The 14,685-nt window shown below is 32.0% G+C and overlaps 1 protein-coding gene and 2 non-coding genes across 3 annotated transcripts; 2 read left to right on the top strand and 1 right to left on the bottom strand.

Moving 5' to 3' along the window:
- The first annotated feature begins 2,853 nt into the window (after window positions 1-2,853).
- On the top strand, window positions 2,854-2,937 carry LOC145603184 (small nucleolar RNA SNORD36). Its single transcript, XR_014104716.1, has one exon. It is a non-coding gene; the product is annotated as a small nucleolar RNA SNORD36 (small nucleolar RNA).
- A 126-nt stretch (window positions 2,938-3,063) lies between these two features.
- LOC145603307 (small nucleolar RNA snoR100) lies at window positions 3,064-3,167 on the top strand. Its single transcript, XR_014104824.1, has one exon. It is a non-coding gene; the product is annotated as a small nucleolar RNA snoR100 (small nucleolar RNA).
- Window positions 3,168-5,012: 1,845 nt separating this feature from the next.
- LOC145602944 (protein TIFY 9-like) lies at window positions 5,013-9,919 on the bottom strand. Its single transcript, XM_081659086.1, has 6 exons — window positions 9,610-9,919; window positions 9,364-9,529; window positions 9,092-9,182; window positions 8,714-8,840; window positions 8,510-8,576; window positions 5,013-5,521 (listed from the first exon to the last, which is right to left on the bottom strand). Exons 1-6 carry the CDS (start codon window positions 9,725-9,727, stop codon window positions 5,458-5,460), a joined length of 633 nt encoding a protein of 210 aa, XP_081515212.1. The 5' UTR covers window positions 9,728-9,919; the 3' UTR covers window positions 5,013-5,457.
- Window positions 9,920-14,685: the final 4,766 nt, after the last annotated feature.

Raw genomic sequence — 14,685 nt, 5'->3', positions numbered from 1 at the left:
GACGTTACTTGGAACTATATCTGACCACCACTTAGTCACATAAAGGCAGGTGGATGATGTCTTTGAGTTAATGAAAGAAGGTGTATACGTAATTGGCTAACTTGATATTCTAAAGGCAAAATGGATAGTCCCAACCATCCATGCATATGGCCTCTCGTGGTCTTTGTAAGGTTCGTGGAAAGAACTCCGACTTCTTTCCTTTTATAGACTCATAGATATTTAAAAAATGTTCAAAATTGAAAACTATAATCCATACTTTCGGATCAATTTTGAGAGATTTTTCCAAAAATGAAGTGAATGTGTGAGGCGTCTTCCAGGGGTTATACAACTATTTTTGGAATGATAATAGACTCTCTAATAGGACTATAAAGTCTCGAGAATTAGTTTATTTCAACCATGTGGCTATTTCAAAATTATTTGCATTGGCAGACAAGAACTACAAGTAAGTGGTTCCAGTCACCAACTTGACATCTAGTGTTATAATTAGAAGTGTTGCTGGACGCATATCCTAGTAGTCGAGTCAAAATTAGTGAGCTAAATTTGAATAATACATATATTTAACCTGGTTCGACAAAGACAAAATATGTCCATAACCGAAAGCCATCAACGATTTTGGATCGATTTTAGATTTATTTTTTAGCAAATTGTTTAAAAAAATGAAGTGATGAGTGTGTAGGTCATCAAACATATGATTTAACTATAGTAGACTTTCCAATATATTTGTTAAATCTCGATGTTGAAGTGCTATTAGAGGAGACATCCCTTGGTCATACGATGTTGTTTTGAACCATGTCTGTCCATTAGTCAGTTACATAGTGGATTTGAGTAAAAAAAAAATGTGTGTATGTAATTGCTAAATTGACTGTTAAGAGTATAAAAAGGCATTTCCAACCACCCAAATAGCTTTTCAGAATTTCATGAGTTTCAAGTGAAGAAGCACGTCAGTCCTGTTTAGGATAAAATTATACCCTAACACGTGGGCCAATCCTATGGTGACACGTGGCCCAATTAAAGGGCAACACGTGTCCCTATACGAAGATGACTCGTGTAAGCCCTAAAAGAACACCTGAAAAGAGAGTTACGGGCCTCCTGATGTCAGGAGACCCAAATCCCGAGAAAGCCGCAAAACGACGCTCATCAAGACACATGTCAATACCTGATTGTGCCGCCAATCAAAGCACGTAATTCTAGGTCAACAACCCTAAATGGTCACAATTCCCCACCCCTATAAATACCCTAATCATTTATGGATTGTGACATAACATAAAAAAGAGCATTAAGAGCTCCAACTTCTCTCTACTTCTCTCTTTAGTTTTTCCATTTCCGATCACTAACTTGATCGTCGGAGGCGAATATTCCGATAAACGGAATATATTCGTTGTTTTGCAGGTATCCGAGCCAATCTGTCCGAGTGCGCGACCAGTATCTCGATGGGCCGAAAGAATCACAAAAAACCACGAATTTAACCCTTTGTCCTTAATTTTTCAATTTAGAAAATGTTAAAATTATCCAGAAATAAGGACTAAAACAAAATTTAACATCCAATATACATTTTCGACCTCAAAAAGTCTACACTTAAGTGGACTCGTGGTGTTTCCCCATGGTTCTTCATGGCCTTGAGAGGCATAATTGATAGTCTGACTATAACTTTATACACAAACTAGGCTCATCAAGTCATCAAAAGATGAACCAATCTCAAACTAAACATGATTCTAACTTTTTCTGGCTTATTCGTCTTCATTTGTTATTTTTGTTTTTGTTTTTTTTTTCTACTAAAAGTAAAATTATGAAATTACAAAAAGTGGTTTGGAATTTTTTTAGTGTAATTTTTCAAAATCATGATGATATTAATAAGTTTTTTTTTTTTTTTTTAAAAAAAATAGAAATACTTCATCAGTTTTTTTTTTTTTTTTTTTTTTTTTTTTTTTTTTTTTTTTTTAAGTTGACACGTTTCTTTAGTCATGTTTGTCAATATACAAATTCAACCATTAGTATCTTTAGTTACCGAGAAGCAAAAATTATGAGTAGTTGATATTTTGAAAAAATATATCGTGACAAAGGTAACAAAGTACAATCAAAGGAAAGTGTGTGAATAGTGCTAAAGTCTAAATGTATCAAAACTGTCAACGAAAAAAAGGAGGTAATTCAAAATCGAAAAACAAAAAAAAAAACATTAGGGTTCGTTTGGCATCGTTGTGGTTTTCTGTTTTTTGGTTTTTTGTTTTTTAAAAGTATATTATATATGTCACATAATGAATCAAAAATTATTTAGACTTATTAAAATCATGATAATTTTGAAAACTGACAACAGAAAAGTGAAAACACCTTTTTCTTGTTTCCTGTTTTTGGTTTTTAGTTTTCAAAAAAACAGAAAACTGAAAACCAAAAATAATGTCAAACAAGCCCTTAGCAATTTTATTTGTGTCCACACCCCAATGGCCATATTTAGGCTGATAAAAAGGTTTTGAGTTTAGGCTGAAATTAAGCCACGCCCATTGGGCCAGTAAGCAACCCAAAATTACAAACATGACCCTAAAAACTCAGTGGCGCGGCCCATTGCATACACCACCACATCTAGGGTTTCACTTGGCCGCCTTTAAATGGGGATCATGTTCTCTTCACTTCTTCATCGCTCATCTGTAAAGTTTTTAATCTTTCATCTTCAGATCTTCTTTTTTCTCCATTTTGTTCTTCATCTTCTTTCTGATTTTCGTTTTTTTTGTAAGTTTTGTTTTGCCTGTGTTTTAATTTCTCATCTTTCTTTACTTTTATTGTTAAAAAAAAATCTTGTTTCCTGATAAAAGTATTGAATTTGAATAATCAAATTTTATGATCTGGGGGCGACTAATTAGTGAGCAGATGATGATACACATGATATAACAACTGAGTTGTAATGCATGATGTTACAAAAATCGAGCTTTTTAAAACTGATGCTCCTATAATCAACCTCATCTGTTCTTATTATAGATGATTAGCAAGTTAATCAAAGAATTAGTTGTTAAGTTTGTAATTAAAATTTAAAAAAGTGCTGTGCACAATAAGCCGATGCTCTGGATAAAAGAAAGATGAAGGAAGCATGGTAGTGTGCACAGAGAGTGAAGCATAGGTCGACATGTCTGCCCCCTCTGAATTTCTCTGATTTGGGGGCCTGGTCAAGACCTATATTTTTTCTAATTCTTCACTAATTTGTTGGGGGTGAACATCTATATTAATGGATAGGACGTTTTATTAAGGAGTATGATGAAGTGAAAAACTTGTTTTTAAAATGGAAACTTGACTATCAGATTCAGATACATATGGTTTCATGAGTCATGACCTGTTAAACAGTACACCACAGTGAACCCATACATATTAGTACTAACATACGCAAGTATTTCCGATCCAACTTACAAATGTACCAACCAAGCTGAGCTCATCTTCCAAATTTCCAACCCCAGATCGGTTGGCTAATTATGTTATTGAAGTTTGTCATATCAAATATTTTATTTTTTTTTTGGTTTTTTTTTTTTTAAATTCCTTTTTATGTTTGATGGCTGATAAAAATTTTGGATGATAAAATAATTTAGCTTAATATATCATACATTTGTAATTGGTTTTTTCTTTTTAAAAAAAAAAACCCATTAACGCTTTAGTGAAAAATAAATAAATTTATTTTGATTTTAGAATTTAAAAAATCAGAAAATGTTTATAAAAAGATTATAATGTTGAGAATGATAGTGACGAGGACTGATGACCCCAAAGAAGCATAAATCTTCCATCTTTCTAGCATTTGCATGCCAAACTATCTCCTACACATAAATAATAAATCAATAGATAGTGGATCGGATTCACAATGTATCAATATCCAAAGTGTTAGAGTTTTAAAGTCCTTGTTCTGCAATTTGTCTTGTACTTATTATTTGGAAAATAAGTTTATGATAACTTATTTTGGGAACTAAGGTCTGTTCACTTCAGCTAAATTTTACTTCTATTCAGATCAGCTCCAATTAGTTCAGTTTAGCTCATAATTTCGTTCTCTCAACAGGCTCTAAGGGCCTATTCTGAATCACTGAATTGATTAGAGCTGAATTGAACTGAAATAAATTGTTCATGAGAGAAAGAAATTAAGTGCTAAACTGATTAGAGCTGAACTGAAATTAAGCTGAAGAGAACATGCCGTAGCACAATAAAAAATTATTCATGAAAATACAAATAAAAGGGCAAGTAACAAGTGGCTAGTTTGGCTACACAAAATTGGCAAGTTCAAGTCCAATAATTTTTTTAGCTTATACATTGAATTTATGAACTCAAATTCTCTCCTTTAAAGCTAGACCTAGGGATGTTTGGTTACACGAAAAAATGGAGGAAATGGAAAATCAGAATTAGAAAATGAATGAGTTATTTGGTTGACAATAACAAGTGTAAATGAGGGAATTGCAAATTAATGGGAATTATGACTTTCTACAAAACATAGGAAGCTAATTACCCAACCTTCCTAAGTAAGTCAAAATTCCCATAATTTGCAACTTTCTTCATGCCACCCAAATACTTTTATGCAATTTTCATGAATTTGATGTAGGAATTTAATTCCCATAAAATTCAAAGTACTATGAGAAATAAATTCCCATAACATCCAAACGACACCTTACATAGTCTAAAATGTTTAATACGGAGTATTAGACAATAGACATTTAGGGTCTGTTTTGTTTATTGAACTGATTGGAGCTGAGCTGAAACAAATATTTTATGAGAGAAGAAAATTAGGAGCTGAACTAAACTGAACTGATTGGAGCCAAACTGAACTGGACTGAAATTAAGTAAATATGAACAAGCCCTTAGACAAGCACTATTCATTTAAGGAATTAAACTCGTAGTCTCTTATCAAAAACGGAGTATTTGCATATGCCACGCAAATATTAATTTGAAGTTTTCAGTCTTTTCACAAATAATCGAATACATAAAAATTCAAGTATTCAACCTCATAACTTAACACAATCATACAAAGTCAACAACATAAAGTTGGCCTAGAAGAACAATTCAATGTGAAACGTGACTAAAACATTAAGCATTAATAATTTAATATAAATAAATAAACAAACAAATAAATAAATAAAGACATCATTATTGCTAATAAGGAAGCACCCACTCCATTGTTTGACTAATTAAAGCTAAACGAATTATATATAGTCATTCTACACCAGATGGTTGGTCTAGAATAGACTTAGCTAGAAAATAGTCTAAAGTACTTAATACGAAATGCGTAATAATAATACTACACCATAGTATATACGACAACTAAAATAAAAACGTGCAGAATTCCCATAAGAAAAGGAAAGAGGGTGGAAGTTGCATGAAGACTTTTATACAGGGAATTGAAAGATAGTGTTTGGTTAATCCTGGAAATAAAGATAACAAAAACAATACGGCAAAATAATTGACGTGGGTAATCAACGTTGTTGTCTGCTATTGCATAATAATTTAGGTCTTTTGCTGGTGGACTCCGGTAACCATGTGTTCCATGTTTGTATATGGTGACACCAACCTGCATCAATTAACCAATACTGCTTCCTTAGTTCCGGCCTTTTACCAAATTATGTCACGGACTAAGACTTTTAACAAGTTACGAGATTGTAGCATGTTACTATTGATCCTCGAGAAGAGTGGATCGATCCTTCAACTGCGTATGAAAATCCGACTTACACTATATTTAAAAAAATATTGAAATTACTTTTGAAAATAAAAGTGATATATTGGAGTACTCCAATAATATTTAGAACAAACATTAAACATGCATTATTGACTCCTTGAGTATTAGAAGTTGGTTGGTTATGTACTTATGTTAATATTTTGTTGTGTATTTATATTTGATGAATACATGTATATCTATAACATAGAGTACAACCCAACACGTGTTACCTAATACCTACCCACCATTGATTAATGAAGAAAATTGTCCAACATCAATAAAAATTCTCTACCATAATAAATGGAAGAAAAAGAAAATATTGTTGAAAATCAGGCAAAAATTTGTACGAGCAGCATTAAAAGGAGTGAGGAAGCAAAGAATATCGCACGAGATAATTGGTAATGCTACTTTTGCGGGTAATCAATCTAAACAATAGCATCCTATAAAAGGAAGATGTGATGAGGAGTTTTGAATCTTTTAAAGATTGTAATTTGTAAGCAAAGGGAAAGACCCACTCAACCTCAACCAATTCATACTTTAGAGAATAATGGACAAATCACATTATTTGACGTACTTCCAAGAGCTTTCCAGGAAAGGATGAAGTAGTTTCCTAAATTAATTAAAAACGTGGATACTTTCGATTTTTTAGAGTATTATTATTATATTAATTTATAGGTCTACAGTGTACACGATATCTTTATCATGTAAAAGGCCAAAATGTACATCAAGGTCGAGTTGTACGTATCTTGTCAATTATGAGCTTTATTTAATTTTTTTTACAAATAAGGTAGGGATATGTACCACTAACAAGGTACTATCATAGACTAGTTCCTAATAAAGTAATACTAACCTTATTCATATAAATTGAACAACCATGCTAAAGTAACAGTATACATAATCGACTAACCATCTACCATCCTTCGTTTCAATAATTTGTACTTTAACCATTTGCTATTAGCTTATCACCAATTGTTCCAAGACAACAATCTTTGCGCATTTTAGTCAATGGAGTATAGGCTAGGTTAGTTGACAACAAGGAAAGAAAACGTGTGTTTATGCTGAATTGAACTTTGAAGTTTGACCATTAATCAATACCATTATTAAAGAAGGAGAGCACTCTCATTGGCTATGTATATCAACACCTCTATAATAGTAGTGCTAGTTTACCATTTTTATTTATTTTTTATTTAATTTATTTTTTGTGGGGGAAAGGGCATAGTTTACGGATTGATAAAGGATATTTTTAGTGAAAAACATGGAAAGTAAAAAGTACTCTAACTTAATTAAAATGAAGGGATAGTTTTCAAATGGCTACAATAAAATTGTGGCCATTGTAATTAGTGAATCACAACCCTTCAATTTATAAAATTCATCTTATCCATCCATTTAGTTGACTTTAAAATACACCTTATTAACTACCAAAAAAAATAATAATAAAAAAAAAAATCAACTTTTAATTAAATGTTAGAATTCTTTCAAAAAAAAAAAAATTAAATGTTAGAATTTGGTCGAAGGATATGGAATCAATTAATTTTTTTTAAATCTTTAATGTCAATTGATTGGTTTCTTGAAAACTAGAGACAAATTTCATAACTTTTTATCATCTTCTTCTTTTTCCCTCCCTTTTTCTGGGTTGTTTTTAATGGAGGATGATTTATTTTTTGATAAAAATGATGAAAAAAATATGGACCTTGTAATGTATAATGCGGTAGATAGGTTATTGTTAATAAACTATGATCAAATGTTTAATTTTAATGGAGATGGACAATCATTTTAGCTTAGATATTGCAGATCGAATATGCATCAATGGCAATGTTCAGAATTTTTGTTTTAGTAACTGTTTTTTTTTAATTTTTTATTTTTTTATAATTTAAAATTAAAAACTGTTTTTTTTTTCTTTTTTCATTTCTATTTAAAATTAAAGTCAATTGGATGAATGGACAAGATTGAACATTTAAAAATATAGGGCCAAGATTAAAACTAATTACAATAGCTACAATTTTATTGTAGCCATTGAATAGTTTTCCTAAAATGAAGATTATTTAAACTATTCTTAATCACCGAATCTAGTCAATTATACTATGATTTTATGATTAGATTAAAATTTGACCTTAACACTACTACTATGTATACTTTGTAAGGAAAATTAAAAATTAATCTGTATTAAATAAAATGGTTTTAAAGAAGAATTTTTTTTTTTTTAACTTTTTTATTATGATTTTTTTTTTTAACTTCTTAATTATAATTTTAAAGATATTTCACGACAAGCAAATACAAATAAAATGATATGGCATGATCTAACGATCATTAATGAAATAAGCAAATATTTGATTATTTAAGTTAAACTGATTATACTACCCCCGTTACATATTATTTGCAACGATTAGACATTTTTCCTCTCTACTTTATGTCAAATCGTTACAAATAATGTGTAACGGAGGTAGTATAATCTTGTACTCACATGAATCAAATTAGTTCTTTTTATGAAAATCATAAAAGAGTTAAAGAGGATACATCATATGGATCGGACTTCGGAGTACATAGCAAAATGCAATAAGTACTCCTTCCAACCTAAATAATAGGCATGTGGAGGTGACCCTATTTTTAAATTACTCTCATCAACCAACAAAATACAATTTCACTAGTTTACCTTTTCATCAACTCCACTTAACAAGCTTTAGAAACCATTCCCATCAAAAAAATAAATACTACTCATATGATTTTGATGGACCATTTTCATAAATTTAACCCTAAACTTATTATGATGAAGCTACTAATTAATATGCACAAGTAAGAATAATAATAAAAGAGGTACTAGTAATATTAATAGAAAATGAAAAATACCTCTCTTTGCGCTTCTCAAAGAACCTCTGAAGTGATTTCTTACGTTTGATAGGCATATCAGCATCATCTAAACAAACACATCCCATTTTAATGCAAACATTTTAAGGAATCTTAATTCAAACAGTAATACACACGCACGCATGTTTAAATTAATAATTAATTACCTCCAAATCATAATTAAAAGTAGATTAATACTCCACTAACCTCCATCATCACTTAGTGGTCCGTGTATATTCTCAGTATTATTAGTACTTGTTTGGGATGACTTAGAACTTGAATCATCAAACACTTTTCCATTCTTTTCCATTGCTAACTTCATTACGTGCTCTGCCTGTCAATTATCACCGACGATTGTTAATAATATTAAATACGATCAAAAATTTTAACCACATGAATAATAAGCGAGTAGAATTAAATTCATGAAACGTAAACGGAGAGAATATTAAACTACCTCCGTTACATATTTTTTTGCAACGATTTAACATAAAGTAGTGAGGAAAAATGTCTAATTGTTACAAATAATATGTAACGGAGTTAATATTTAAATTTGTTAAAGAGAAAAAAAGGTATATAAGTAGAAACCTTGTCGCGGGGCAGATCAAAAACAGAAACGGTCCCATTATAAAATATGGTCATTGGGGCAGTTTCTCCAGCCTTCTCCATGCTACCTGCCCTGTTTTCTTTTCTCAATTATTAAATAAATAAATAAATACCTTCATTTTCTTTTAATCAACTTTAAATAATTAAAGAAGAATAATTAGATTAGATATTTAAATTGACCAATAATAAAAACACGTTTATTAAAAAAAATATTATTTAATATGTATGATATATAAAATGATCGGAAAACAAACCCAGGTTGAGGATGAAGATGAGGATGAAAGACGGGGAGTTGAGAAAATCCAAGACGAGGAGTCCCAGGAAGTGACACGGACTTATGGTTATTATCAGCTGCGGCGGGTGCACCATACTTGCTTGCTATCACATTCTTCACTATTTCCGGATTTATTTTTGCTATTCCTGTTTCACACGAATATAAGAATCATATTATATCATATCATATCATATCTATCGGTCTACATGATATGAATGTTACATACCACGGAAACTTTCACGGCGATCAAGGCGATGCCGAGGCTGAGGTTGAGGCTGAGGCTGAGGAGGATGGGGCAAGGATTGCAAACCAAAGAAGTCGAGTTCAACGTGAGACTTAGCCATGACTTGGTCTAGTGAGAGTTTGTCACGTATGTAATTGTTGATTCACGAATACAAGTACTAGTAGTGATTTTTAATTTGTGGAATGTTTGTAATTGCAAGAAATTAAAGGAACTTAATGGATGTTAATTTAAAGTGAGATGGGGTGGAATTTTAACAACTTGACTTAACACATATTTAAAACAAGCTAAAAAGAAAATAGTAGTTGGATTTGTACTTTGTTTGTTTTGAATGAAAAAAGGAGGGGAGAAAGGGATGAGAAGTGGGGTTTTAATTTATTGAGTCACGACGTTCACGAGATGAATGGGGCATGACTTCAGATGTGGGGATACAAGTGTCAAAGGCCGTGATTCACCTGTTATTCTCTCTATACCCCTCTGTGTTTTAATAAGTGTTACTGTACACCTTGATTGCTATATAATTTAAATAATTTAATTGACTTAATTAAAATAAGATCTAAGCGAGGTAGTTGGAGTTAAAATAAGTTGTAAGCGGGGTAGTTGGAGTATTTAAAAATTGTAAAAGAAAGATATTGTAGTTTTTTTGAATAATAATGAATGTGAAAAGAAAATAAAATATAAAATAGTAATAATGGATGTGAGTGGGGACCATGAAAAGAAAATGGATATATAATACTAAAATGTACTTGTGGCTCTTTGCCAAAAAAGGAAATGTAACACTAAAATACGACCACATTAGATAAGTGTAACACTTATAAAAACACGGATGTAGTTTATCCATGTACTACTCCTTCCATCTTTTTTTTTATTTATTTAATACATGTAGTATTTCCTCCGTTTTTTAGTTGCTATTATTTGACTTTTACACTATTCTCACATTACACTTTTTGACTTGCTTTTGTGATTTATAGATACAATAAAATATAGCCATGTGAGATCTTATTTGAATTGTCTCAATGTATATTTTATTAGTATTCTCTTTTTATAATTTTACAAAGTTGATAATTAGACATATCAATCATTAAAAACATGCGTTAGTAAATGTGATAAAAGAAAGGTATCAACTAAAAAAACGAAGGAAATATGTAGTATAATGTATTGATTTGATCAACACATATATTTAAGGGTGAGCATAATAGGGTATCATGTAAATATTTATCAAACCAAAACTTGTTACAACAAATTTGTTGAAATGGAAGATGAGTATGTGTAAAAAAATAATAATAATAATAATAGAAGATGAGATCCACAAATTTAATACAGATATTTTTAACTTTTTTATTTTGATTTTTGTGAACTTGGGCTTTGAATGGTGTATTATTCAGACTTAATTGGTACTCAATATCTTTTATCGAATTTCCGTGTTTGATTTCGAGTGATATTGGTTACTTTGTTACGGTAAGATGAAGAACCCTATTAAACTAACACCTTCTACACATTAAGCCAGAACATCTTAGTCCCAAGTAAATGTAAGTGATGAGTCTCCAACTACTAAACCCACACCTTTTACAAGTTAAGCCAAAACAATTTCTCACAAGTTAGTCAGCTGAGTTATATAAGTCAACGCCTAAGAGTAGAAGGTGAGGATAAGAGAATCTTCGACTCCCAAGAAAATGTAAGTGATGAGTCTCAATCCTCAAACTTGTGACTTCAAAGTTATATAATGAGCTACCTACCATGCTTTATTTTACACATAATATGCATTTTTGTATTTTTTTTGGTTGGCAAGGAAAAATGCCCTACCGGGTCTCTTACAGGTCCTCCCTACTCGGGTCCGTAGAGATGGAAATCCACTCCGGATCGATCCGACTCTACTCTGCCCCAATCCGAGGTAAAAAATCCGCTCCGAGATAAAAGTAATCCGAGTTTGCACCTCTGTTAAAATAAACCGACTCCGAGTCGGAGGAGGGTCTGAGTCCGATCCTACAAAAAATCCGAGAAAATAATTCGATTCCGATAAATGTCCGACTCTAACGGTTTATCCGACTCCGATAGATCGTGGATTTTGGTATGGGTCATGGTGAAATTAGGTGTGGGTTGTAAAGGCCCAAGTAACCCAAATTCTCAAAGTATATTGAATAATGAAAAAAATATCGGAGTCGGAGGTCGGATATTAAAGTCGGAGTCGGATTTACTTCCTGTAGGGTCAGAGTCAGATTTAGCATAATTCGCTCCGAATCCGACCCGTTACTTTAGGAGTGGAGGGGGGGGAGGGTAAGGGAATCCCCACCCCCAATGTGTCTCTGATGCGGGAGCAATAGACCAATATGAGTATTCTTGAAAATTCATATAATTTTAAGAAAGCCTACACTATCTTTTAGTTATTATTAATTATTAGGATTTTTGCCTATGGGTTTTTACCTTTCACTTGAAAGGATTTTTCCTATTGTTAGGCTTTAAGAGTTTTAGCCATTAGGATATTTATTTATTTATTTATTTATGTTAGGATAGATTTAGTAGTTGGTTAATATATGATTAGTAGATCTATTAGGATTAGGATTCTTAATATTTTAGGATATAATTATTAGTTTTCTATATTATCTTTGTACGATTTGTCACCCTATAAATATGGGTGTATATCAATAATAGCTCAAGAATAATGAGAGAGATTTGTTATGGGAATTAATCCTGTGAGCGTTGCTCATTTGATTGTTAATAAAAAACATCACTTGTTGCGACTTGCGATCGTCTTCTAGTTGCGACTAGGAAAAGACCCTCTATTCCTATGAGAATTAGAGTACTATCATTTTTATTTTCGTGTAATTTCTTTAGTTCTTATTAAAATCCGAAAATCCAATGTTATTATAGCTTCGAGCCTTATGAGAGTCTTGAGAGATCCACATCAGTCTCTAGTGGAGTTTGATTATTTCACAACCTCTTAAAAACTGTTCTCATGACTGAATTGTACTGAACTGAACTGAACTGAAATGAATATTTTATAAGAGAAGGAAATTAGGTTCTGAACTGAATTGAACTGAACTTATTAGAGCTGAACTGAATTGAATTGAAAATAATCGTATGATAACAAACCCTTAATTGTGGGATCCAAACTTGACTACTAGACCAAGCTATGTTTGGTACATAAAATGCAATTATGCATATTGCATGCCATGATTCTAAATAACTAAGACCATCATCACTCATGGTATAAAAATTTATACCACCTCTCTCTCTCTCTACCACTTTCTCACTCCTCCACATCATCTATACAACAATACAATATACTTTCTCCAAAAATCACCCCACCCATGATATAAAAAAAGTTTACCAACATACTTTCTCTCTCCTATATGTATGAATTATACACTTAATTAAATTATAATTATATTTTGTTTTATGTTGAAAATAACTAATTATTTAATTATAAAGTTAATTAAATAAAAATAAGCAATTTAGGTAAAAAAAAGGTAAATTTCAAAAAATATATAAAACTATATCAATATGGGTGTCTATGTGTATGTCTTGAAAAATTATAAGCAATGGTAATTTTTTCATAATTTTTGACTTTATAATTTTTTCTTAAAATGCAATTGAAAAAAAAAAAAAATGTATGACAACCAGGCTACATGGCGTGACCTGGTTGGTTCATGTTTTACGTGGAAGGAAGCAAAAGTTTACCATGGCATGGTATATACCATTTGATGATATAATTTTATGCCACCAAGATAGTAATAAAAATTTGCAACTTTTGGATGAATATTTATACCGTGGTACAAAATTATACTGCAAGTGTTGACGCTCTAAGAGTACACTGCATTAAGAGTACTCCGTATATTTGTGATAACTTGTTATTTGATATGATTTTAGGGTGATTTTGAATCTTGTTTACTCGATATATTAGCATTTTGGTTCACTTCTATCCTATTTTCGTTCATTTTTTGTGTATCCTTTGCTTCACGGGTTGTTAGTGTTTTTGTTGAGTTTTTAGGTCCAAAGACGATCATTTGAAGCATATGGATGATAAACTGAGGTTAGAAGCCGTGACAAAGGATCAAAACCGAAGAAAATGTGAAGAGAAGGGCCTAGAAGACCCTGCACGACCGTGCAGGGGTGTTCCAGCAAGCTGACTGTTCTGCCAGATCTTGCACGGCCGTGGAGACTTCAGCACGTCCGTGCAAGTCACCAATCACGTCCGTGCAGCTTGCTCAGCCCGAATCAGTTTCAAAACTGATTTTGCAGCTTAAGGCCGTCCGTGCTGGTTTCCCTGGCCAAATCAGTAGCAAACTGATTCACCCCCTCTGACTCTGCACGACCATGCATAGGATGGCACGTCCGTGCTACTTAGGCTGCACGTCCGTGCCATGCCTGGCTTGTCCGTGCGGACTTGTAGCCGTGCCCGAATCTTGTTTTCTCCGTTCTTTTTATTCGGGAGTCATATAAATACCCCCCTTTGCTCATTTGTACGACATTCAAGTTTTTAGTGCTTCCTCTTAGTTTGTAATTGTAGAAACACAAATACTCTCAAATCTTTAGTTAGATCTTAATTATTAGCTTGAAAATTTCAATCTCAATCATTGTTGAAGACAAATTCCACCATTGTTAATCAAAGTTGAAGCTTTTTAGTAATTATTTCTCACTCTTTTCTCCTACTTCTTCTTGCTTTGTTGATAATTATTTGCTTAATTCTTGTAAGTTTAGATTGTTATTTAGCTTAATCCTTAGTTTGAATCTTGTTCATGAGTTACTTGAAATTCTTAATTGCTTTAATCTCCATGGATTATGAGTTGTCTAATTTTCTAGGGTTTGGGTAAAACCCTCAATGTAGTCACTAATTACTTGTTGCATGTGCTAATTTGTAATTGTTGGGTGTTAATTAGTTGAGCTTAAGGGCGTGTTCGGCAAAATATAGCTGTGAAGGTAGCTGTAGCTGTGGAGGCAGCTGTTAGCTGTGTAGGTAGGTGTTAGCTGTCAACAAGCTGTTAGCTGTGAAGATAAATAATTAGAAATGAGTGTTCGGTAAAGTAGCGGTTGACTAGCTGTTACATATAAAAATCAATATTT

This window comes from Chenopodium album, chromosome 21 (genome assembly GCF_948465745.1).
Source record: "Chenopodium album chromosome 21, dcCheAlbu1.1, whole genome shotgun sequence".
Taxonomy (NCBI): Eukaryota; Viridiplantae; Streptophyta; class Magnoliopsida; order Caryophyllales; family Amaranthaceae; genus Chenopodium; species Chenopodium album.
This window is presented reverse-complemented; position numbering and strand designations above follow the sequence as displayed.

Bases quoted from the DNA above. Each gene is read 5' to 3' on its own strand.
- LOC145602944 (XM_081659086.1), bottom strand. From the start codon at position 9,727: ATGGCTAAGTCTCACGTTGAACTCGACTTCTTTGGTTTGCAATCCTTG. The intron at 9,183-9,363 runs GTTTGTTTTCCG...AAAAGAAAACAG, and splicing joins CATCTTCATCCTCAACCTGG to GGCAGGTAGCATGGAGAAGG. The intron at 5,522-8,509 runs GTATTTTTCATT...TAATTGATGCAG, and splicing joins TTTGAGAAGCGCAAAGAGAG to GTTGGTGTCACCATATACAA.